Source organism: Chelonia mydas, chromosome 26 (assembly GCF_015237465.2).
Source record: "Chelonia mydas isolate rCheMyd1 chromosome 26, rCheMyd1.pri.v2, whole genome shotgun sequence".
NCBI lineage: Eukaryota > Metazoa > Chordata > Testudines > Cheloniidae > Chelonia > Chelonia mydas.
In genome coordinates, this window is record NC_057859.1 from 5,442,216 (window position 1) to 5,466,937 (window position 24,722).

The 24,722-nt window shown below is 55.4% G+C and overlaps 1 protein-coding gene across 1 annotated transcript; it reads right to left on the minus strand.

Annotated features, from left to right (window-relative positions):
* Positions 1-9,171: 9,171 nt before the first annotated feature.
* Positions 9,172-24,400, minus strand: REEP4 (receptor accessory protein 4). Its single transcript, XM_037886382.2, has 8 exons — positions 23,604-24,400; positions 16,951-17,023; positions 16,177-16,253; positions 15,345-15,465; positions 13,658-13,771; positions 12,541-12,673; positions 10,944-11,128; positions 9,172-10,642 (listed from the first exon to the last, which is right to left on the minus strand). The coding sequence occupies exons 1-8, from the start codon at positions 23,633-23,635 to the stop codon at positions 10,577-10,579; spliced, it is 801 nt and encodes a 266-aa protein (XP_037742310.1). The 5' UTR covers positions 23,636-24,400; the 3' UTR covers positions 9,172-10,576.
* Positions 24,401-24,722: the final 322 nt, after the last annotated feature.

The following is a 24,722-nucleotide window of genomic DNA, read 5'->3' on the forward strand; positions in this document are numbered from 1 at the left end:
CCAGCTAAACCCTTTTACCTTTGGCAGGGCCAAGAGTACAGAGCGTTCCGTTCCTCTGGCTCTTGTCCTTCCCAGCTTCGCCCTCCCACCACCTGCACACGCGCTTAACTGGCATAACAGCCAAGGACTGTCGGTAACCAGCCGGGGCAACATGGGGCTGCCCCCAGGGGAGCACCATGTTCCTGCTCCCCAGGAACGGTGCATCCCTCCCTCCCAGAAGAATTTGGCCTATTTGATCAGCATGATGCAGCAGTCATTGGCCTGTGGGACACTGAACCCTCCCCCTCCCCCACATCCAACCCACGGAGGCTGGCTGAGGTTGTCTGTGTGTCTACGTGTGGGGGAGATCCCACATGAGGCGCTCCGGACACCAGCTCATGCTTAGCCACGTCCTCCTGGTATACCAGAAGCTGCCCTGTCTCCACCCTCTTAGGAAGCATCATGAGGAGGGTTGTGGGACCTATCTGACCAAGCTGAGTGAGGAGCAGGAACGAAGAATAGGCAGCCCAAGGGCTGCTTTACATCGTCCCCAAGACCCCTTGTTGTGGGGAAAACATGCTTGAAGAGGATTTCCAAAGCACTGGTGGTGGATAAAGGGACATCCATCCAATGAGCAAGGAAGAGGCATGATCTTCTAGATGATCCACTAGACTGGGAATCAGGAGATCTGGGTTCTATGCTTGACTCTGCCACAGATTCCCTGGGTGATCTTGGGCAAGTCAAATCATCTGTCTGTGCCTCAATTTTCCACCTGTAACATGGGGAGAATAACCCCTCCTTTCTCTCACCCTTTGGCTTTGTCTATTCAGACCATGAGCTCTTTGAGGTGGGGACTCTCTCTCCAAGTGTGTACAGCATCTAGCGTAGCGGGGCCCCATTATCATTGGAGGCCTCTGGCTGCTCCTGGAATACCCCTAATAACCAGTGCACTTGAGCAGCGGGGCTTTCTCTTTTCATCTAGGCTGCCAAGTGCTCCGCACCCACCACTGAGGCCAGATTTTCAACAGAGCCCCGTGCCCACCATAAACTCAGAGTCACGAGTTCTTCTGAAAAACGGAGCTACTCCCTCTCAGGTCATGGCAGGCAAGTGGGGAGGCAGGAGGGGATGAAAGAACCCGCTTCCCTCAAAAAAAGGTCAGTTAGATTTTATATTGTTTAAAAAGCCCAACCATTAAGAGTATGACCCTGCTTGGTAGAGAATTCAGAGAGCCCAGACACCCCTGCAATTCAAACAGAATCAGCAGAGGCCACTAACAACAGTCCTGCTCGGCCGATCATCAGGGGTAAAAGTACCCCTGCCCCAGAAACCCCGCACGCTTTAACAAAGGGACTAGGGGAGACCCCAGCACAGATTCAACTACCACCTCAGCCCAAGTGGGCTCCTCCCTGTCTGACACCTGTACAGACCCCATTACCTGCTCCCCCCCCCCCCCGCCCCAGCCTGAGAGAGCCCCCTCCCTGTCTGACACTGGCTTTATTAGCGATCACTTTTCATCTGGCATGGCCACAGGGCTCAGAAGAATCCTGGCTGGAGTCTCCTGCCTCTGGAATATACTCCCTGCAGAGCACTGCACGGACATTGTCCCTGTATTTCCATCCATGAAGCGTTAATAGGACAAGGAAAACCCGGCCAAATACCTCTTCTGGAAAGGTCACAGGAGATGAGGGAACGATTGAGAAATCTGGCCTAAAACCTTTTGGTGCCGAAGGCCAGGCACTGTGTGTGCATGGAACCCAAGCCAATGCAGAGGGTCCACACATCCCCTCTAGCTAGGACTCCTGGGTTCTATTCCTGGCTTTGCCATGGGATAGTCCATGGAGAATGGCTCCCCGTGCTGCATGCAGATGCTGGCAGGGAAGCCTGGCTGGTCAGAGATGGGGAGTAGCAGGAAGATGTCGACGCAGGTCAGCAACCTGGCCCTCACTTCTGTCTGCAATACAGTGGTTTTCATGGACCCCTGCAGACTATGTCCAAGATTTGCAAAGGGGTCTGCAGCTCCCTTTGAAATTTTTTAGTGGTCTGCAAATCAAAAGAGGTTGAAAACCCCTGCTCTAGTACAAAGAAAAGGAGTACTTGTGGCACCTTAGAGACTAACCAATTTATTTGAGCATGAGCTTTCGTGAGCTACAGCTCACTTGCATCCGATGAAGTGAGCTGTAGCTCATGAAAGCTCACGCTCAAATAAATTGGTTAGTCTCTAAGGTGCCACAAGTACTCCTTTTCTTTTTGCGAATACAGACTAACACGGCTGTTACTCTGAAACCTGCTCTAGTACATTCACTCAGAGACCGAGCGCTGGGGAAGCTGATTAGAGAGACGTGAGCAGCCCTGGGCTCAAAGATTAGTGGCCTCCTGTAACCCCCGCAAAGGGAACATCAAGTGCTCAGCTGTTCGTGGCCTCGCCTGGGCAGGGGGGTTTTACAAAGGGAACAGAGGGGCTGGCTCTTGGTGAGATAGCAAAGGGAGAGTGGATACAGCAGAGCCCCTGAGTTTGGATCTGACTAATGACCGGGGCTATGCAGGAGAAGCTAGCTCATGTCTGGCCTTGGAATCTGTGACTAATAAGTGAAATGAGTTTGGTGGTTTTCAGTCTAATTGAAAATGGCTGTTTGGGCACTACCACTGCATGGCTTGGGGTAAGCGGCAGCGTCCGCTCAGACAGACCAGAGCATGACTGCAGGTCACGACTGAGAGGTCAGAGAGCTGCGGGGAGAGGGCTGTGGATTGGGACAGAGGGGTGTTGGCAGCACACGGAGGGGAACTTTGCACATTACCTGCCCCCACAATGCTTGGGTCTAACCAGCCTCTGTCAAAATTTTCCTAGAAACTTTAAAAGGAGGGGAAACCTGGCCCTTCTGAGCAGGCGAGGAGGGGGGTGGTCACGTCTCCCTTCTGCTATTGCCTCTGCGATGATGTGGAGTGCAGGCCCCGCTCAGTTACCCGAGGACAGATAGGACCCTGGCAGCAGGTTTGGTGACTGGAAAGAAACTTCTCCACGGCTGGGCGAGCTCAGGTCAGCCTGATAATTGCTCCGCTGGCCTCATGCCAAAGGGGAGATTATGGCTTTGCTGACTGCGAACTGGCACAGGCCAGGGAGCTGACACAGCTGGTATCAGTGTCTGGCACTGGACGAGGGGTGGGGGAGGGGTCCCACTGCCTCTGTCCTCAGCAGCACCTGCTGGTGAGACACCCCGCAAGCAGCTCCTCCGGTACGGGATGTGAGGAGCAATGGGCAGACTTTGGCCAGCCCTTCCTGGGAAAGGAACCTTCTCCATGCCCCTCCTTGGGGTCCGCATCCTAGGCAGGACTCTGCCAGGAGGTTTCTCCTCTTAAGATGGGAGCCAGATGTTCTCAAGCACTTAGAGCAGCAGGGAGTGGGAGTTCGGACTCCTGGGTTCTATTCTCAGTTCTGCCATTAAGTTGCTCTGTGACCTTGGGGTCCTAACCTCTCCCCGCCTCTGTTTCCCCATCTGTAAAATGGGGATAACGATGCCACTTTTCTTCCTGAGACTTACTACGTAAACAGCCTCAGAGACACCCCGTGGTCCCATTGCTCTGTTCACTGCAGCCCAAGGCCCAAACCAGCCAGCGGCTGTGGCTTTCCCCCAGCCCAGGGAGTCTGTGGTTACACTGCGGTTTCCCCTGCAGAGATGGGAGCAAGATGTGCTCGGAATCAGGCCCAAAGTCGGGGCGGGGGGGGCTGAGTCCTAATAGCAGTGGCACACGGAGCTGTAGGTGCTCAGCGATAGGTGCCCAGCACCTCTCAGGATCAAGCCCTCGCCAGCAGCAGAGTTACACAAGCAAAGGGAGCTGAGTCTTCCAGCAGCCAGAAACTCCAGGGCGACCTTAACCCTTTAGGAGCCAAAGGCTTGCAAGCACACTGGGATGATGAAATGACCATGGAAATCACAGAGTCCTGTTTCAGCATCCTCCTCCCCGAGCCGTATCCTTGGAGGAACCGCTCTGCCTAAGCAGATTGAGCAGGATTACAGGCAACCTCTGGCCCGTTTCCTCCCTGCCCCCCAGCCTTCCTCCTCCGCTGCTTTAAGTAATAGTCTCCAAGACGGTTTTACACAGCTAATCCAGCCACCTCCATCTAATCTGCTCCAACGCCCACTGTCTGCTGCGTGGCCCCCTGCAGAGCGCCCAAAGCCCTGCCCCACATAACAGCGGCCCGGCTGTGCCTTCCCTCCATACAGCCGGTGGGGTCACCCCCTTCCCGCTGGGTTCCACTGCTTAGCATGCACGCAAGCCCCGCTCACCTCCGGCCCCGGGGCAGAGCGACCACAGACATCCCAGCTGGAGAGGCAGTGAGGAGCCACGGTTTAAAAATAAGGTTGTCCAAAGCTCCTCGCGAGCCAGGATTGGGCTCTCCGCCTGGAAGGTTAGGACATGCAGTTCGTGCAAGCGAGGACGCTGCTGAGGCTGAGCCAGGGAGGGCTCTTCAGGGCGCCACTTAGGGGAGGAAGCAGCACAGAGGGCTCACCAGGGCACGGGGGGATTTGGGGGGAGAGTGGCTGATGGGGAGAGAACCAGAATCACCTCCCTGACACCCATTCCCACCCAGCTGGCTCCCCGCCTCCACCCACCTGAACCTGCCCTTTGGGGGTCTGCACAGCTCCACTCCCTCCGCGCTCTGCCAGCACCAACCCTCAGCCAGCGATGGGGAAAAGTACCAGCCATGGGAGGCCTCCTCTTCCCGCCCACATCTCCATGGCCGCACCCTCCTCCGGGGGACAGTGGGGCCGGCTACAACCCTCTCCCCCTTCAGCTCCCTCCTGCAGATGCCCACCGGGCTCCCCACTGGCTGCTGTGACTCACAAAGCAAACAGAATGACTGCACGGTCAGTTTGCGGCCTAGCCCTCCTCTCATCAGACTGTTGGCTCCTCAGGACAGGGACCTGGCTGTCTAGCACCCTGCCCCTCCCCAGCACTACACCCACGAACATTGATGTAAGCAGCTACATATGGTGGAGGACCACGGAGAGCCTGGCCCCTTGTCTGCAGGGCTTGGCATAGAAGGGGATGGGTGGATGGAACAGACTGGAGGGCCCAGAAGGGGGCAAAGGCCAAGGAAGGAGGAGAGAGGGTCCAAGGAGCAAGGGGATGAAACTGAGCAGAGGGCAGGCTGAATAGGATGCCCCAGCAGTGAGCTCTGCAGCCTGAGGAAGCACTTTGCCCAGAGAACGGTGAGAAACCTGCGGGTGGAGGCTTCGGAGACACTGGACAAAGCCCCAGCGTGCAGGGAACAACCCTGCCTTGGCTTGGGGCACAGAAGGAAGGAGAGATGGCCCTCTCGCTCTCTGCTTGCTACAGGGCCAAGGCAGCACCGCCAGCCCAGAGCAGGAGGGGAGACTGGGCCCACAGCCCTTCCTGGAACACCCCTGGCTCCGTGTTCAGCTGCAGATCCAGGGGTTACCGCGAGGGGGAAGCTGGAGGCTTAGACTAGGCTGAGCACATGTACCCAGCATCCAGGCCTCATGGAGAGACATGAAGCATACGGTGACAGGGCCGAGTCCAGCATAGACGATTAGGCGTCTCAGAACCAGAGGGCCCAGCAAACCTGGCCCCCCAGGAGGCAAGGCCCCCAGTAAGTTACCCACATGCACTAGGGGCTGAGGGGCAGCACCACAGACCCCACATCTGCACTAATTTACTTACAGAGGATAGCAAACCCTGGGCGCTCGGGGGCCCAGCGCCCAGCCCTGCTGTTACCCAGAAGTCCCCAGGAGCCCCACCCAACCTCAGCACCGCTTTCTGTGTTACCCCGAATCCCTGGGGTCCCATCCAGCCCCACATGCAGTGTCCCACAATCCCTACCACACCCGGCCTCAGCTCCACCTTGTCGGTGACCCGGAAGCACTCACACGCTGATTGCATTTCCCACGGCCCCAGTCACGCCCATTGGTCCAGGATGGGCAGAGAGGTCCTGGGGCAGCTCCAGGACTTGCTGGTGGGGTAAGGAGATGGCCCCCTCCCAGACCTCCGTACAGGGCCCAACAAACCCTTGTACTTACCAAACCCTCCCTGGCAGCCTTTCCAGCAGCACCCACCATGCCAAGCTCCAGCCAGAAGCACCGGGCACCCTTAGCCATTGCTAGGCATGCCCAGCCTCCCCTAGCCAGGCATCGCCCCAGGTCCACACAGCCAAGAGCTGCAGGGGGGAAGCTGGCCACCATAACCCTGACCTCTGCATCTACAGCCAGCTTGGAATGAGGTCACGGCCCAAGGCAGCTAGGCTGCAAGGCTCCCTGCTCCTCCTCCAAACCTTCCCTTCCTCCCCTTTCCCCCAGCTGGCCTTCAAACATGCAAAGCAGGAGCTCTTTGCAGAGAGACAGGCCAGCTGGCGGCACTGCGAGGAGACTGCTACTGCCACACCGTGGGATCTCACGCCTACTGCAGCAAGGGGTGCTCTTCCTCCTTGACCTCCCGATCAGATTCCTCTGGGGTGCAACTCTCCAAGGGGTCTTTGCAGGGATTTGGAAAAGTTAAACGTGTGTTTATGTCCAAGAGATGAGTAAGGACAAGGCAGAGCCGGCCCCTACCTTGTGCTCCAGCTGCACTGCCTGGCTTTTCAACCACCTCCTGCCACTCCTGGGCAAAGCAACTTCTGCCCAGCCAGGACTGGCATCACACGGCACAGCCCAGTCGCTACCTTGATACACTCCAGGATCTGAAACCCTCCTGTGCCTGGAAGCCAGGCTCAGACTAGCATCACCAAATGCCATCAGCGCTGAGGAGCCCAACTGTATCTCCCCAGCGATGCTCCTCCATCCCCCTGGCATGGCTCCTGGCAGGGGCAAAGGTGAACAGCCCGCCATCCCCCACCCGCCTCAGTGGAGAGCAGCGGTTCTGAGGCTGCACCTAGAGCATCTGATTTGCTGTACTCAAACCGAAGGTCACACACGACAGCTGAACGCCCTTTCCTCTCCTCCCTGTGCAGGCCCCAGCAGCCACCGAGACTAGGCCCTCAGCCCGGGGGCCGGGGCTGCTCCCTCCCTTGCCCCTATCCATGGTCTGCCACAGATTTAGGAACAAGAAAGCTCACAACCTCAGGCTCCCGTGTGGCACAGGAAGGAGATTCTCCAGCTCTGATCAACCCTGTGCTCCATTCAGCCCAGTCCCGCTTGCAGCCTTCAAGAGAAGGTGCAAGAAACCCTCGGTGGGACAATTATAAAATCAACTGCCCAGAAAGTGACTCCGGTCAGGAAGAAAGTCAGTGATCAGCTTGTGCCCTGAAGCAGGAAAGTTTTTGTTCTTCCTATTTCTGTAACCTGTCTACCATAGCTGAGGGCGTTCTCATTGATTACATAAGTGTCCAATCTTTTGACTGCTAAGATGGCCTGGAGCAACATAGCATGGGGCCGTGAGTTCCACATGCTAATTGTGCAAAAAAAAAAAAAGCCTTTTATCAGTTTTAAATGTGTTACCTTTCAGTTTTATTAAATTTCCCCTTCATTTTGTGTTATGAAAGAATAAAGAGGAACAGCTGGTCTACCTTCCCCATTTCATTCATTATCTTACATACCTCTAGCCACCCAGTCCCTCTCATTCGTACGCTCTCTAAAGGAAACAGTCCTGGTCTTTCCATTCTTTCTCCATTTTTCTAGGGTGTTGGAAGTTTATTTTGTGTGCACTTCCCCCCTCCCCCCGGCCCCCAATTCCTGCAGTGTTCTTTTGGAGGCAGACAGGACTACTCCAGATGAGGGTGTACCGTTACTGAAAATCTCTCATGATAGGAGGTATTATTTTCTAGGCTATTCCTCATGCAGCCTAGCGTTTTGGTTGCCTTCCAGCCATTGCTGCATTCTGCACCAGAGTCTTCACTGAGCGGTTCACAGTGACACAGGAAGCAAGCACGCAGGCAGAGTTCATTTAGAACCTAACGAAGTTATTCCCTCCAATGTGTACAATTTAATCCAGCAGCAGGCTGCCCATTCACCTAACTTGGGGGGAGGGGCTCTGAAGTTCCCCACTCTTGATTCGCCTAAATAATTGTGTCATTTTCACATTTTGCCTCCTCCTGGTTCATCCTCTTTTCCAGATCACCTTTAGTACTTGTTTTATAGTAGCACCTAAGAGCCCCAGTCACAAACCAGGGCCCTATGCGCTAGGCACTGTACAAACAGAACAAAGAGAGAGTTCTCATCCAAAAGATCTTACACATGCTTTAGACACCAGTGCTAGAGGGGAACGCTGTGCCCCCCCGTTGCCTTCTATTATACTAACATTTCTGCCTACTCTCTTTTCTATCATTAGCCACTTTCTTGTGTAGGACAGTGCTTTGCCTCTCAACTCCAGGACTACTTCGGTTCCTTAGCCAGCTCTTTTGAAGGACTTTGCCTAAGGCCCTTTGGAAGTCCAAAGAAGCAATTTCATCTGGTACTCCTTCACCCACTCCTTTGTGGACATGTTATAAAGACTACCCGTAGTACATTTTCCTATCTAGAAGCTGTGCTGTTTTGTAGCTATCACATCCATCTAGGAGTTTTATAGTCATCTCATCCCAGCTGCAGTAAGGATCACCAGCGTAATTCCCAGCATTGGCCTCAACAACTCTTTAAAGATAACTACAACAGTTGCTGGCCCTGGGATACAGACGGTTCTACCCCAGGGACAAGGCACTGTTCTGAGATTCATCTCAGCTGGAACAGGAGCATTTGCTGCCCTACGTACAGTTTTCCACCCACCCTGCCTTTGCCCATGACAGTGGATTTGCTTGGATGACTTTTTAGATTAACATTTCATTCCCCAGCATAGCACCCTGTCTAAACAGCCAGCAGCATTTCAATCCCATGCAGGGTGCTCACTTGTGATTAGAAAGGGGGAGTGGAATGCCCACTCCTTGTATGGCTTTATCATGGGGAAACTGAGTCACCAAAAAAAAAAAAAAAAAAATCTATACAAGGGGAATACCCACCTTATGGAGTTGGGAGAAAGCAGGTGCCTTTAAAGCATTTCAGACCCTCTACTAGAAGGCATATGGGAAGAGTACAGCTGCATTAAAAATACTTCACTCTGGAGTCCCCCTGTCCTGGGTGCTGTACAGACATGGCGGCTGGGGTTGCTAACAGACCCCAACTCCAAGACCCTGAGCTTGCAGGCCACACTGCTGTGCTTTGTTTTTGAGAGGGGACAATTTTTGACTCAAAAGAAACTCCCAGACCAGCTCATTTCACAAGTTCATGTATTTAAATATACAAAAGCTCTATACATGACAGTCTAACATAAAAGTCAGCTGAGGGTAAAGGACACAGAAGTGGGGCTACTGAGAAATCAGTCTGTTTTCAAGTAACAAGGATTTGAGGCAAGGCTGTGGAGGGTCTGATCCTTGAGGTGCAGTCAGGGGAGACGGGGGTGGCTACAGAAATCCATGGGGGGGCAGAGAGGTGACTGACTCCCAGTGCTGTGTTCTGGGTCTAAAGCGCATGGATCTTTGGCACTCGAGGTCTTTAGTTTTGTGTAACTTAGAAGAGAAAGTTCTCACCGCACCACACCTCTGCCTTTCGATACCGCTGGGATGTTTAGAAGAGGTCACCAAGTAAATAAGGGAGGCTCTGGGCTGCTGTGTACGTTCCATTCAGAGATGGATCATTTGATCCAAAACAGATCTCTGGAGAGCTGACCGCTCACAGAAGCGCACAGCTTGGCTTAAAGCATCAGCCATTTCAGCCACAAATGTGCTGTGGTTGACCCCCGAGAACAGAGGGACCGGAGAGGGTCACTCAGATTCCATAAGGCAACTGTTAGTTACTCTACAAATAAATATCCCCCCAAACCTGTCCATCAGAGACTGAAGAGCAGGAGGATGTAACGCCCAGGACACAGCGCGCCTGTGACCCTCCGGGGCATGGTCCAGGCTGCTACTCACCACAGCTCCTCACCCACAAGCAGGAGAGAAAGCCGTTCATCACACCCACCCAGGGCGCTCAGGCACACCGGGCAGTGGTGGACAGCAGAGAAACCTGAGTGAAACAAGAGCCTTCGCCCTACAGGAACAGTGCCAGGGATGCAAGACACTCCAGGGCGGGCACAACTGCACGGGTCAGAGGGCGGACGGCAGGAGGAGGGGTCGGAGGCACGGGAGCTGACCTGCAGCAGATCGGTGGAGGCACGGAGGAGGGGCCTTTCCCCTTGGGACAGTCACAGGGCACGTGCAGTAGCTCCATGGTCTAAAGTGCTGCTAACCCAGCTGCGAAGGAGCCAGGCTGGGGCCCAGCAGAACAGCAGGGGGGTTGAGACAGAAGCCCACGTGCACAGAGTGCAGCAGGCCTGGTGCTGGGCTATTTACTCCCAGGGGGACGGGGAGCGTTGTGTAGAGGCAGCTCCTGGGGCAGAGAGAGCAGCAGGGTGTCGACAGGAAGGTACTGGGACCTCTCGGGGAGGAGAGGGGGGACAAGATATTTACAGTGGGGTGTACAGGGACCCCCAGCCCCATTAGAAACAGCGATCTCCTCTGCCAGGTATGTAGCAGGAAGTGGCACGTGGCCCCACGGAGACAGGTGCCGCCCCTGGTGTGACAGCCAAATCACATCAGGTTAAGACTCCCGGTGAAGCCCAGCTCTTGTGGGTTAACTAACTGTCCTGATCCGGCTGCACTGTCTTCTTCCTCGCCCGGCCCCGCACCAGCCTGGAAGAGCCCTGCAAGGGAGAAGAAGCGAGTCAGGCCTCCTTCGCTGCACCTGTCCCACCAACGTCGCCCCGTTAAGCTCCCCTCTCCCAAGGTGGTGCCATGTGCGGAGCCGCCCCCCAAGCGGCCAGGGTGCCCTTCAGAAGCCATGATGGTGGCAACAGAGGCTCCCACCTTCCCCCCGCCTGAGGGTACAGCCCTCCCCAGCACTGAAACTTAGGGGCAGACACTGGCACAGCTCCCCAGCCCATGGGTCTCCAGGACAGCAGGGCTGGTGCAGCAAGGCAGGATACAGCCTGCCTGAATCTTCACCTCTTTGACTTGGGGTCTCTTCTTCACGACACGCAGGCTCTGGCTCCTGGAGAGTGGTTTGGACAGCGCGAAGTCCCGGCTGCGGGGCGGAGCCTTGGGAGAGATCTGAGAGTCCGACCAACACTCTTCTTCCTCCGTGTCGCTCTCGCGCCCTGGCTGCCGGCCGGCCGAGGCAGTTCTGTAACCTTTTTTTGGAGGGGTGGGGGAAGAAAGCCCAGTGCTGGATCAGTGCATGGCACAGGAGTGGGAGTGGATTCCTGCTGCGGCCCTTGGCACATGCCCATCTCTTTAGAAGCCAAGTGCCACGCTGGCAAGAGAGCAGGCTTTGAACCCTCCACCTCCTTCGCAATGTTCTCTAGCCACAGCTGCTAATTATCAGAGGCTGCTTCTGAACCAGGCTCGCTCCAAGTCCCTCTGCCTGCCATGAGCACAGATGTGTAATTGGGGCTTTGGAAAGCCAAAGCCAGGGAGACAGGCAGAGAGCTCTGGTTGCTACGCTGAGCACTGGGCAGGAGGGGCCTTTCAGAGAGATTCCCCCTTTCCTCCCTCAACCTTCAGTTTGTGCCGATGTGATGTTGTTAAGAGCTGAGAGTTATCGAGCATGTCTCATCCCTAGATCTCAAAGCACTTTACAAAAGGAGGACATTACCATTATCCCCATTTTACATATGGGAAACGGAGGCACAGAGGTGCAGTGAATTGCCCCAGGTCACACAGCAGGCCAGCAGAACCCAAGTCTCCGGGGGTCCCAGTGCGGTGCTTTATCCACTAGACCACGCTGCCTTCCAGCAATGAGGCAATGGCTTTGCAATCAGGGCAATGCTGTCTCCCTTATAGGCTTCAGGTTTTGCTCTTCTCTAGCACCTTCCCGCAGAGCGCCACCGAGTGCTTTACCGACACCAGTTAACCTGGCAAGCCATGCTCCAGGTGGGGAAACTGAGGCTGGCAGACACCAGGAACGACTCACCCAGCACCGCCATGCCAGGAATAAAACCCTGTTTTCCCGGCTCAGTCCCAGGCCTCGCCCGGAGCCATCTGCCCTTCCTCTGCCCACCAGAGCTGCGCCCATGCCCCATACATGCAGCAAGCACATTCTGCACAGGAGCTGGTATGCCCCCTTCCAGCCAGCCACACCATTCTGACCAGCTCTCAAATCCCGCTCAGCCCAAATCCTGTACCCAGGGTCCACCTCCCACAAGGCTTTCTGTGTTGCACCTTCCCTCTCTCCAGTTCAGGAGATCCAGCCTGAGCCCCGACATTAGCAGCGTTACTGCAGGAGGGGAGTTTGGTCACAAACCCATCCTGCCTCCTCCTCCAAGTGTGGAGCAGTTCCCCTCCTGCCCAGACACGCTGCCCCTCCCCTCGCCAGCCTGACCCCTCTGGAGGTGAAGCCTCGGACAGGACTTGGGCCAAGTTTCTCAGGAGAGTCCTGGCCCCATCCCCATCTCTCAGGGGCCAGGGAAGTCTCCCCGGCCCAGCCCCAGATCCGAAGGAGCTAGCCAGCACCCAGTGGGTTCCAGAGAGAACGGAGATGCACTTTTACAAACCCTAGATCCCCAGGACTTAGTCCCCTCCCCGCCACGCTCTCGCCCCTCACCTATCGGCCGCCTCCTCATCTCCTGCTCCTCCAGGTACAAGGGGTCTTCGTAGTGCACGGGGGCGTCATCAGGGATGGCGCGCAGGTCCTGCATGCTGAAGCTGCGCAGACGCCCGGCCAGGGCTCCCTGGCTCTGCCAAGCAAATGGGAGGTGGTGAGAGACCAGGTCAGAGACGCCTTGCGCCAAGGACACACCCCAGGCTGCAGTGGCAGCTCAGAGCACCTAGATCTGCTGCCGCAACTCAACACCCAGGTGAAGAGGGGCAAAGGGTTAGTCACACTGTGGCCAGGCCACTCCTGCCGAGAATGGAGCCTCGAGGGAAGCTTCATGCAAAGGACTGCCCTGTGGGGGCTAACACAGCTGGGAAAGTCCATAGCCCCAGTGGGTTGATGTGTGGGGCCGCTGAATAGGGGTCAGGTTGGCATTTGCCGTGTAAATCACAGGCACTTAAGTGACACGTCTCACCTAGAGATCTCAAACTGCTTTACCAGGCGGGTGCCCGCTGGGTAGACAGGGACCTGGGCACAGAAGAGAGGGGACTTGCAGCAAGTCAGGAACAGAACCCAGGCCTGGGTGCGAGCCCCTCGGCAGCATGGCTTGCTTTGAAACACCTGGCTCCTGGGCAGCCAAGTCTGATTATTTCTTCTGATTTTTCCACTTGGTAGGAGGCACCTAAGCAGGATGTTACTTGCCTCTGACACTGGGGGTGGGGACGGTTATGGGAGAGCACAGTGTAATCCAGCTTAATAAACACCTGGGTAAACAGGAAAAACAGGCAGAGCTGCATCTGCGTGAGAGGTGCAGAGAAGGGGCAGCACCCAGGTCCAAGGAGAGCGGCTGCATTACCTCTGGAGGGACAGGAGCAGTGAGTTTCTGGCTAGACCGTGGGATTAAAGCTAACCTCAAAGCCACAGTGAACTAACAGTGAACCGAGTATCCATCTAGAATGCTAGGGCTGTGAGCTGCCAGGATGCGTGAGTGCCACAGAGCAGCCCTGAGCACCTGGTCCACACCCTGGCACAGTCTCTCCCACTGGCATCTGCCAGCTCTGCTGGTTTCTACTGCGATGTTCCACGGCCACAAAAGCCTCCCAAATCACCCAGGGAGATCAGGTACCTTGGTCGCAGCTTGGACGGCAGCTGTGGCTGCGATGTTGAGGCTCTTCTTGCCGAAGTTCACCATGGTCTCGTAGCCGCGCTCCTTGGCCTGGGTGATGTACAGGTCGATTTCCTGCAGAGACATGTGATAGTGAGCATTGCCAGGCCCAGGCCCAGCCCCGAGTCCCACCTTGGGAAGGAAGAGGAGGAATCAACCTGCTCCAAGACACAAGGGCACCAGGAACCCCATACAGCTGTGCCAGCGGAGAGGCCTGAGCCAATGCCCGCCTGGCCTTGGGAGCTCTGTAGCCCTTAAACTCAACTGCAGAGCTACCCTGTTCCAGCCAGGGTCTCACCTCGCCAACCTACCCTGGGCATTTCTTTGTTTGGGAGGAGTTACTGATCAACAGACTGAGCTATGAGCCCGGCGGGGCCACGTCTTCCGTTCATGCGGAGCTGGCTCCCTCCGAAGCAGGCGACAGAGATACAGAATCCATGCAACTAGACCCCGACACCGAGAACCCTGCAGGAATCCTGCACACAGCCCTGCTCCTGCTTTCCCACCCACCCCCCTGACTAAGTAGGGGCATTGCCAGCAGATCGAGGGACGTGATCGTTCCCCTCTCTTCGACACTGGTGAGGCCTCATCTGGAGTACTGTGTCCAGTTTTGGGCCCCACACCACAAGAAGGATGTGGAAAAATTGGACAGAGTCCAGCGGAGGGCAACAAAAATGATTAGGGGACTGGAACACATGAGTTATGAGGAGAGGCTGAGGGAACTGGGATTGTTTAGTCTACGGAAGAGAAGAATGAGGAGGGATTTGATAGCTGCTTTCAACTACCTGAAAGGGGGTTCCAAAGAGGATGGCTCTAGACTGTTCTCAGTGGTAGCAGATGACAGAACAAGGAGTAATGGTCTCAAGTTGCAGTGGGGGAGATTTAGGTTGGATATTAGGAAAAACTTTTTCACTAGAAGGGTGGTGAAACACTGGAATGCGTTACCTAGGGAAGTGGTGGAATCTCCTTCCTTAGAAGTTTTTAAGGTCAGGCTTGACAAAGCCCTGGCTGGGATGATTTAATTGGGAATCGGTCCTGCTTTGAGCAGGGGGTTGGACTAGATGACCTCCTGAGATCCCTTCCAACCCTGATATTCTATGATAGGGCTGGGGAGTTCAGGGTTAATGCAATGGCCCCCACCAAGGAACCGACCTTTAAATGGATTTAAAGGGGTTCAGCAGGTCAGGCGGAGGAGTACTGGCAGAGCTATGTGTGGGAAGCCCAGGACTGGAACAACAGACAGTGCTACGGCAGAGATTTTAGATAAAGACCAGATGACTTTATATTTAAAGAGTTCTAGCTCAACCACAAGGTATGTGCTGGATGCAGGAAGTCCTGTGGGAGGTTCACTGGCCTGTACTATGCAGGAGGTCAGAGTAGATGGCCAGAATGACCGCTGTTGGCTTTTAAAAACAACACAACTCTCTGACTTGGCGGGGGCTCTGAATTGTAATAGTGAGGGGGACGCGGGTCAGGATTGAGGGGTGTTGGGAGAACAGGGTGCAGAAAGGCTTCGCAGCCTGCCTCCATTCTGATCAGCACGGCCAGCCAGCCCCTCACTTTAAGTGCTTACAATGCAGCTACCCTAGGGAGGGACGGCAGCTTTGCTGAACCCCAGAAGTGAGGTCAGAGCGTGGAGACCTGTTACCTTCTCTCTGCGGGACAGCGTGGGGTGCACGAACTTCCGGTAGAGTAGGCTGGCTCCCTTGGTGTAGGGGGAAAGCAGCCACACGACAAACGCCATCTTGATCTCATAGTAGAAGGGAAACCTGCCAGATGGAGAATGCAGCAGTGAGGGGGTCCCCGGGGCCCCCAGAGCCCAACACCTCATACCTCTGCCCTTCACCCTCATGGTGAGATGGCTCAATGCAGAGCAACTGCACAGTTGCAACCCCCATTGCTCCTGTCCACCAAGAGGGGGAGTGGGGAATTTCAGGGAGCTTTCTGCTTCTGAACTGAAAGGATAGCTGCTCCCCACCCCCAGTCTGCACTCAGGCCCAGCGAGTCCCCCCCACCCCCAATCACATGGAGTAGGCGTGAAGGAAGAGGGTCAATCAATTCCACCTTGCTAAAGGAGGATAGGGGCTCGGCAGCCCACAAGGTGGTGGCAAACATGCAGGAGACCCAAATGGACGTACGGACAACTGGGATGGCATGGAGGAGGTCGTTCCTTCCCTTCCCCTGGGTGTGGGGCAGTGGATCAGAGGGCACATGCAGACCCCGTGAGGCCACGTCCCAGGACAGCAACTAGGATATGGGTGGGCAGACAAGCAGCTGTGGGTAAGAAACAAGCTATAAACCCAGCCCACCTCCCTACAGCGGATAGCTAGGCTCACACATGCTCCAAGTGACATCACTCTGAAGCATCAGTCCCTTGTACAGGATATGGCCCTGCAGTGGGCTCTGTGTGGTCCAGAGGGCCTCCTGCAGGGAAGCCACCCGCGCCCACCAGGAGAGGGCCCTCAAGGCTGGTGCCTTACCAGGAAACGAACATATCCGTGAGGGTCTCCATAGCCATGAAGAGTGCAAACACAATCCAGTACATCATCCAGCGGACCTGCAGGGACAGAGAGAGCAGGTTATCCAGCATGGACCGTGACAGCCTTCCCCTTGCACATATCCACGCCAGCTTGCAGGGCTCAGAGCCAGCCAAGGGGAGGGACAGGCTGCCACCCAAGCCCTGGGTAGCCCTACCTGCCCTTCACAAAGGGGGTAGGGCCCTTTGCCTGCTATTAGCCCTGGGGTCCAAGCCCCCAGACACATCTCCCCACCCCTGCAGCAGTCAGAGGGCCACTCCACTGCTGGAGGGGGCACGGCTTTTACAGCAGAATCACATACCAGCCCTTGAGTTTAGGACCATGGGCATTTAATCCCTTTGGAAAGAACATGCCCCGTGCTTTACACACACGAGTTCATCCTTGCCGCCCCACAGGGTCAGCTCGGGTCACTGTCCCCACAGCAGAGGTGGGAGACAGGCGCACAGAGTGGGGATCAGAGCCCAGGCACTCAGCCTCTCCACACGCAACCCTGCTCCCAGCAAACCAACCGTGCACGCCCACCACTGCCCTCCTGTGCCCAGCCTCAGGTGGGCAGGGAAATCAGCCCTGCTGCTTCCACGTCGGGCTCAACGCCCCCCAGGTAACCTGCCTCCCTGGTCTCTTCCCTAGCGTCACCTCCCCACTAGGTCCCCTATGCCTGGACACAATAACTCACAGAGGCCTCCCCAGCGTGGACTCCCCGCTCTTCATACTCACGTATTCTCGGATGTTCTTGGTTTTCACGGCCTTGTAGGAGGCATAGGCCGGATAGAGCATCCCGAACACCAGCCTGTAACAGAGAGAGGGTGTGAGAAAGGCCGGCCACCACACATACAGCAGGGCCAGCAGCGAGAAGCAGCATTGCCTGGCTCTGCTCCGCAGCTTTGACTTCACAGCCTCCAGCACCATGCTGCCCCAGCGCCTCTGCCCAGGGAACGTTCACTCCTCTCCCTCTGGAGTGGCAATGAGAGGAGACGGGGCGGCAGCCGACTGGCAGCGAGAGCGATGAAGGGGGAAGGACTCGGTGGTGGTACCAGGAGGGAAGGTAGAGCCTGTATCCAGGCCAGCTCCCCGTGACACCCTCCCAAGCATCGCAGGCAGGCAGAGTGCCTGAACCCCGTGACAGATACCAGCCGAGCCGGTAATTAGTCAGAGCAGCACAACCACCGCAGAGCCTGCGGGCGATCCTGAGGGCTACACCCACTTCCCAGCGGGGAACAGCTATTAGCACTGACAGGTCAGGATACTCCACATCCTGCCCACGCTCACCTGGCCCACACACACCAGCCCTCCCCAGGTCACCCCATTTCACAGACACGTCACGGCAGTGGCGCCAAAGCACCAAGCAGACAGGAGAGCTCAGGTAAATCCAGCGTGTCAGGCAACTGCCCTGACCGGGGCTGCAGTGTGTTCAGGATTTAAGCCCTGTTCTGAGCTGCTGGCAGGTTGTTCTGTAGCATGGTGCTACCTCTACCACCCTTCTCCCTGGGTCATGTCCTGCCCCCCTCCAAACACCCTTTAACAGGGAGTCTGATTTCAGGTCCTATTTCCCTGACATGCCCTAGAGTTTGGAGGCTAGAGCAGGAAGTGTCTCAGTCTCATCCATCAGGTCGTCCCTCTGGACTGCATTCTCCTCCCTGCTACCAGTCTGACTGACGGCACTTGTGAGCACACACCTGGAGCATGGCTAGTTAACGTGGGGCTGCCACACCGGCCCCTGGTTACACAAGCCAAGCCAGTCCGACAGGCTATTGCTAAATCACAGGATGGCGTCAGGCTGCACTTCCTCACCGGAACTGGTTCCCAACAGGTTCCAGCACACTGGGGAGGGATGGGGGACAGGACACACTGCTAGAGCCAGCCCATGGGGCAGGGCATGGCCCCCAGGGAACCTGGCCCTGCAGAGGGTACTCAGCCTTCCAGGCTGCATGCTGCCAGAAGTGCTGAAGTGGAGAGGGACATGGCGGAGCAGGGCACAGGGAAAGATGGGGACCAGGGAGATGGAGGGCTCCTGTAATGCGGCAGCAGCGAGCAATGGTAGAGTCTGAGCAGGGCTGCAGAGCCTTGTGGGCAGCATGAATCAGCCTGAGAGACCAGCACCAGCCAGCCCCCTCCAGCAGGAGCAGCACTTCTCCCAGTTATTCCCGCATGTCTCGTTCAGATGAAATTTATTTTAAAAACACACAGAAGATGTCATCCCGAACCCAGCCCCCGCTGCATCGCGTTCCTGGCGCCACCAACCGAACCCCCTGCACTCTCTTCCGAGCCAACCTGAAGGCCAGAGATTCCTCCATATGATCAGCAGGAGTCCAGGCACATGCAGCCCCCCTGGTCAGCCCAACAGCTGAGAGGCAGCTGCATGGGCACCCCCATCCCACCTGTGCGGCCCACCACAGCTCCTCTTGGGGAATTCCACGGGCATGTCTGGCCTCAACTGCTTCACCCAGATGGCACTGGAACTGCAGGATGGGGTGGCTGAACTTAGCCTGACTCTTCTGTCAGGAGAGCCAGAGAGAGCAACAGAAGGGCTGGAAGCGTGCTGGGTTGCCATGGGGATCCGAAGATTTAAAGTGCCATAAACGCAGATTGTTGGGATGTGTCCGGGTGACTGGGATTCCAGGTGTAATGGGCTATCGGGAGTCTGGTCTGCAGTACACTGCCAATACTGCCTTATTGGGCAGGCATCAGCCATTCACCTCTAGATCTCCCAGTACTTTAAAAAAAACCAGGTTGGTAACATTGACCCCGCCCCCCAATTTTATAGATGCGGAAACTGAGGCACGGGGGAGGTGAAGCGATTTGCCCAAGGTCTCCAGCAGGCCAGTGGCAGAGCAGAGAACAGAGCCCAAGTCTCCTGAGTCGTAGTCCAAAGCTCTGTCCGCTAGCATAAGGGCATATGAGCCCCAGCCCAAACCGCTTTGCACGCGCCCCATTTTGCTAGTCCAGCCAGAATGCACTGGCTTCTCCATGGCAACCCACCAGGATGGATATGCTTAGCTCTGAAAGCTCGGCTACCAGCCTCTTCTAGCTCCCAGCCAGAGAGGGCCCCTTGCCTACACCGCCCAGGTAACCAAATATAAATACAGGCTGTACCGCAGCTTTGCTCTCCTACACTGGCCCCACACAACCACGTCTGAGAACCTGGCTTTAGCCCTGGTGGAAGTGGAGGCCAGGAGGTGGCCCACGCTGGCAAGAAAAAAAACCACGTTACACAGGTCGGCCACAGCCCTACTTAAACACATTTACTCCTGCAGCCTATCCAGAGCTGCAGACCAGCCAGTCCGCACATGCCTGTGCTCTGGATCGGACTGCCATCACATCACCTATGGCAGAGAGATGGGGAGGCCACAGTAAAACCGTCCCCCAGCACTGCTTTGGGAAGTCACTGCACAGGCTACCTCCCCCTGGGGGCAAGCGATACTATATACAGCCGGGCCCAGCACTCCCCACTCAGAGTCAACCCCAGCTTTGATGCACAATGAGGCAGGTCATTAACAGGGAGGGCCCAAACCCACCAGCAATGGCTCTTCAGGGCGGTGACACGCTCTCCTCTATCCCCACCTGCCCTGAACATAGTGTTCTGCAAACACTACGGCCTCCCTCACCTTAAAGGGCAAACTCAGAGCTACCGGGCCCTCTGTTGTCTGTCCTTGCAGGGTCCCAGCCCACAGTGCCCGGGTTATACATTAACACACAACCGTCACAAGGCTGTGAGCAGGAGAGCAAAACCACGCAGCGTGGTAGTAGCCAAGCGGCTTCCCCCACCACTCAGGAAACTGCAGCTCCATGCCCCGGGTCTTGGTGGAGCCCAGGCCACTCTAAACACAAGACAGCCTCCTCTATATGCCCAAGAGCCAATGCACCACTTGCTGCAGGGGTGCACAAGTTCTTCCCAGGGTCACTATTACTGTCTCCCAGGGTGGATAAAAAAAATCAATGATTTAAAAAAAAAAATTTTTTTTAAAAATGATTTAAATCGGATTTTTTGATAAAATGCGTTTTGAGGAAAAACCCTATCTAAAGATAGTTTTAATTAAGATATCTTTGAGCTATAATGTATCTCATCATGGAATAGGGATTATGCATTATAATTCTATAGTATGAGACAATATATTCACGTAATGTTTAAGAAAAGTTTTGTAAATGAGTTCCAATAGTTCATGGATAAGGGGCCCAATCTTATGGGGATCCAGTGGCTTCTGTATAGATTGAGGTTAATCTTTCTATCTACCCAATGGGACTCGTTGTTCAGTCTAGAAGATACCATCAGAGATGCTTCGTTTTGCAGTTCTCAAACTGTGGATTTGTGTCTCCAGAGATAACATGCTTGTTAACAGCAAAAATGTTTTTAAATAAACAAATATAGAGAGGTGAGAAATAACAGACCTCAACCCTATTGTCCCTCTGCAGATTTGTGTACACAGAGTCAATCCCTTACCTCTCTCTAAAAGTGCAAAGTTTCAAAAAGTTCAATGAATAGAAGATTGTTGGGGGAGGAATAGATCTGGACAAGGAGAAGTATTCTGGAGATAAACATGAGAAGTGAGGGACAGGCAGTAGAAACAAAAGTGAACCTGTTTGAGCAGCATATTCCAGAAGTCTTGAGGTCTTTCTGAATGTAGCCTTCATTGATTTGAGATCTACCATACCATTCTCTCACTAGAAGGGTAAACCTATAGTGGCAGCAGGCCGTAAGAGAGACCCAGTTTGGGAATATTTTAATGAAGTTACTTTACCTGTGGGTAAGACAGGCATGTGTGCAAAATGCAAACAGCACAACAAAGAAATGCAAGGCCTGGTTGTCCGAATGAAACATCATGAGACATGTTCCTTCTCAGAAGGAAGCTGCGTTGAAGATGGTGAAAGGAACACGTCTGAACATGCAGGCTGGTAACAACCAACAAGTATGCACTTTTATGTAGAAATCCATGATTAAATCGAGTCTTCCCAACTAGTGATTTTAAATCAATTTGATTTAAATCAAATCCACCCTGCTGTCTCCTACGCAGGGGTTCACAGCCACGGATGTAGCTGCCCCGGTTCCCCCCTCAGTACAGCACGTCTCCACTGGGAGTTTGCCCTGGCAGAGCTATACTGGTGGCTAAAATCCCTAGTGCAGACAAGGTCCTAGCTGAATTTTCCAAACCCTACCCTAGCGAGTGGCCCAACAGTTTGTGTTTTGGCAGCTCCCCCCAGCCCCACCTCCGGTTTAATTCTCAGACACACCAGCATGTGGGTGCATCCCTAGCACACTGAAGCCCTAACCTGTGGCCTTTGAAGCCCTGATGGGAAGCTGGCACGTGACCCAGCTTGTGCAGTCTGACACAAAATCACTTACCAGATGGGAAATTAACTGACTTGTCTGGGACATCCTGCCACACACAGACACAAGCACGTAGGGCTTTCGCTAGCCAGGAAGATTACGGGGTAATGCTACATAATGAGTGGCTGCTAAAGAACACTCTATTACTAACGAGATTCCTACCAGATTAGCTGGCACATCTGCCCAAATGCCAGGAGCCCCTGATGGGCGCTATGTGGAATGCCGCAGCAAGGAAGGATACTTGCCCTTATTTTAGAGAGCAGTGCCTGTCTGAAATAGCCATTACTTTTGGGTGGCTGCTGTCTGACTGGGCTAGGGGAGGGAGACCAGGGGTTGGGTAGAGGTGAAAGGTGCCAAGTTGAAGGCAGACTCCACCAACTAGCTGTAACTCCAGGAGCTAAATATTTAGTAAGTCAGAACAGAGACCACAAATAAAAAGGCCAGTGTTTGGAAGTACTCTGTCCCTGTTTCAACCTCTGACCCCTTCCTTGGGGTGCTACATATTAAGTGGCAATGAAAGAATTAGATTTGCTATTAGAATTTGAGACAAGTTCGGTTCTGCCCCCGCCACCCAAATAGACATAGTGTTGAACAGATGTTTTGACCGTTACACCAGCTGTTAAACAAGCATTCTTTTCAACAAACAATTCTAGAACTACCTTTGCACCAGCCTTGAAATGGATTTCCGACAGCAGAGTCTGTGCTTCCAGGTCCCACTTTGCATCAGTTATTTGTATGCCCATAGCCTGCAGAGGTCCCAGCAGAGACTGGAGCCCCATTGGGCAAGGGGCTGCACACACACAGTGACAGTGTACCATCTACATAGATGGACACAGGGTGGGAGGGGAAACTGACGTAAAGACAAGCAAAGTGACTTGCCAAAGGTCACCCAGCAGCTCAATAGCAAAGGCAGGAATAGAACCCAGGTCTGAGTCCCAAGAACTGACAACTCAGAAGCCATTTCAAAGCGGGTCTCGGGAACCCAACAGGCACAGATGTCCACTAGCAGAGTGACAGAGAGAGATTGAGCCTATTAGGAATGCAGGAAAGCCGATGTCTGGCTTTCCCACATGCTGGCTAAAGCACACAGGATACTCTGTGCGCAGCCCTCAAACCAAAATGCTTTCCCTGTAATATAGTTTATTTCAAGCCAGCCCTAAAGGTAAAGGAAAGGTAAGTGAAACATCTCAAACTGGGTCAGATAAAAGTCAAAGGTGACAAGCAGGGTAGGATCACACCTGTCAGGGACCGTCTTAGGTTTTCTCGGTCCAACCTCAGCACAGGAGGATGGACTAGACTAGATGACCTCTCGAGATGCCTTTCAGTGCTACATTTCTAGGATTCTCTTATGGAGGTCTGACCCTCAGGTCTGAAACACTCAGTCAGCCGGAGGTCACAGATTCAAGTCCCAGCAGGTTCAACTCAGCCCATCTTCCTTCCAAGGCACCTGTACATACCGTCTACTCCAGGTGGGTCTCCTAGAGCAGTGTTTTCCAACAACCAGTCCATGGACTGGCACCTGTCCCTGAGATCTCCCTGACACAGTTTAGGAAGGCAGGTATCAAAACAGTTGAGGAACGCTGTTCTAGAGGAAAACAACCAGGAGTCCGGTGGCACCTTAAACACTTTAAGGTGCCACCAGACTCCTCGCTGGTTTTGTGGATACAAACTAACCCGGCGACCCCTCGGATACTTGTTCTAGAGGAGATGCTGAATCACAGGAGCCCTGCCTGGCGAAGTTAAGAGACCCCCCCCCCCCAACTTCTGTTACCAATAAATTGGGGGGTTGCTCCCCTGGCTGCTAGAATTCCATCTCCACCGCCGGCAGCACCCCCCCTTCCCACTGTACCCCCTCCACACTGTACCCCCCTGCCCACCGCAGAGGTGGCCGCATGCCCGCGGGGCATGGCTTCCTCACGGCCAGCGAAACACGGCGCGACTTGACACGCTCCCCCCAAACGCACGGGAACGGCAGCCAGGTTTGGGCAGAGGGCGAGCCCACCCCCGCGCCCCCGGGTACTCGGCCCCAGCGCTGCCCCGCACTCACACGACCACGCGGCAGATGATCCAGGAGACCATGGCGCGCCGGCACAGCGGGGCCCCGCCGGGCGCGGAGCGGCGGGCTCCTGCGGGGAGCGGACGGCTGGGTGCAGCGGGGTAGGGGGCCACGGGGCGCCGCAGAGGGGCGCGATCTCGGCGGCGGAGCCTGGCAGGCGCGGCGCGGCTGGGCTCCGGATGAGCTAATGCCGCAGGAATGCCTTGCGCGGGGCCCGGCTCGGCGGGTTTCTCGCGGCTGCCAGTTTCCCTCCCGGGGCGGGGGCACGGCAGGGCCTGCCGCGGACTTGCTCCCACTGGCCCCTGTGGCCCTGGCTAGCTCCGGCCTGGCCCTGGCATCCCCTGCTCCGGGCGCAGCGGGCTCCTTGCCCCGGGCTCTGCCGGCTGCGCACCCTGGGCTGGGCAGAGGATGCTCTGGCCGCTGCCCTGGGGGAGCGGGTCTGCAAGCCCCGACGGCTGATCCCTGCGCTGGCCCAAGCTGGCGGGGACCGAGTGCCCCGCTGCCAGGCTCCTTCCTGGTGCGCCCGGGCGGGGTTTGCAGCCAGTTGAATGTCGCAGGGTGCAGCCGGCCGCCCAACCCCAGGGCTGAGCCGGGCTGTGCACGCCCAGGGAGCCAGCAGGAAGCAGGCGAACGGCTGCTCCTTAAAGGGGCCTTGCTCTTAAAAGGGCCAAGGATGGCTCCCTCGGCCCGCAAGGGGCACTTCGCCTCCCGCAGCTGCGGCTGCTCCCGCTTCCGGTCGAAGTCAGCCACGGACAGGGAACTCGGTGCCCCTCCCGCTGAACTGTTCACGTGGGGGCGAGCGCGGGGCCCCACGCTTTTTAAACAAATAAATTAAATAAAGTAAATATAGTAACACAAAACATATAAACCAGCTGTCCCTGCAGTCCCGGGGAGCAGACCCAGGTGGCTCTACCTGCATGCACACGCATGCAAAACTCACTCACCAAAACGGATGGACTTCCAAACACAGGCTGCTTTTGGAAACTTTGGCCTTTTTCTAAACCCAGTCTCATGGGGCGAAAGGCGACCTAGCAGTGCCAACACAGAGCCTTCAAAAACCCAGGGTCAGCCTCCACCCCCAAAATCATGAGATTTTAAAACAAGAATACA

What these genes read in the sequence shown, in the direction of transcription:
- REEP4 (XM_037886382.2), bottom strand. Translation starts at nt 23,635, where the DNA reads ATGGTCTCCTGGATCATCTGCCGCGTGGTCGT. An exon ending in CGCTGTCCCGCAGAGAGAAG is followed by an intron (nt 13,772 to 15,344) that starts GTAACAGGTCTC and finishes ATGTCTCTGCAG; the next exon opens with GAAATCGACCTGTACATCAC. An exon ending in CCGTCCAAGCTGCGACCAAG is followed by an intron (nt 12,674 to 13,657) that starts GTACCTGATCTC and finishes TTTGCTTGGCAG; the next exon opens with AGCCAGGGAGCCCTGGCCGG.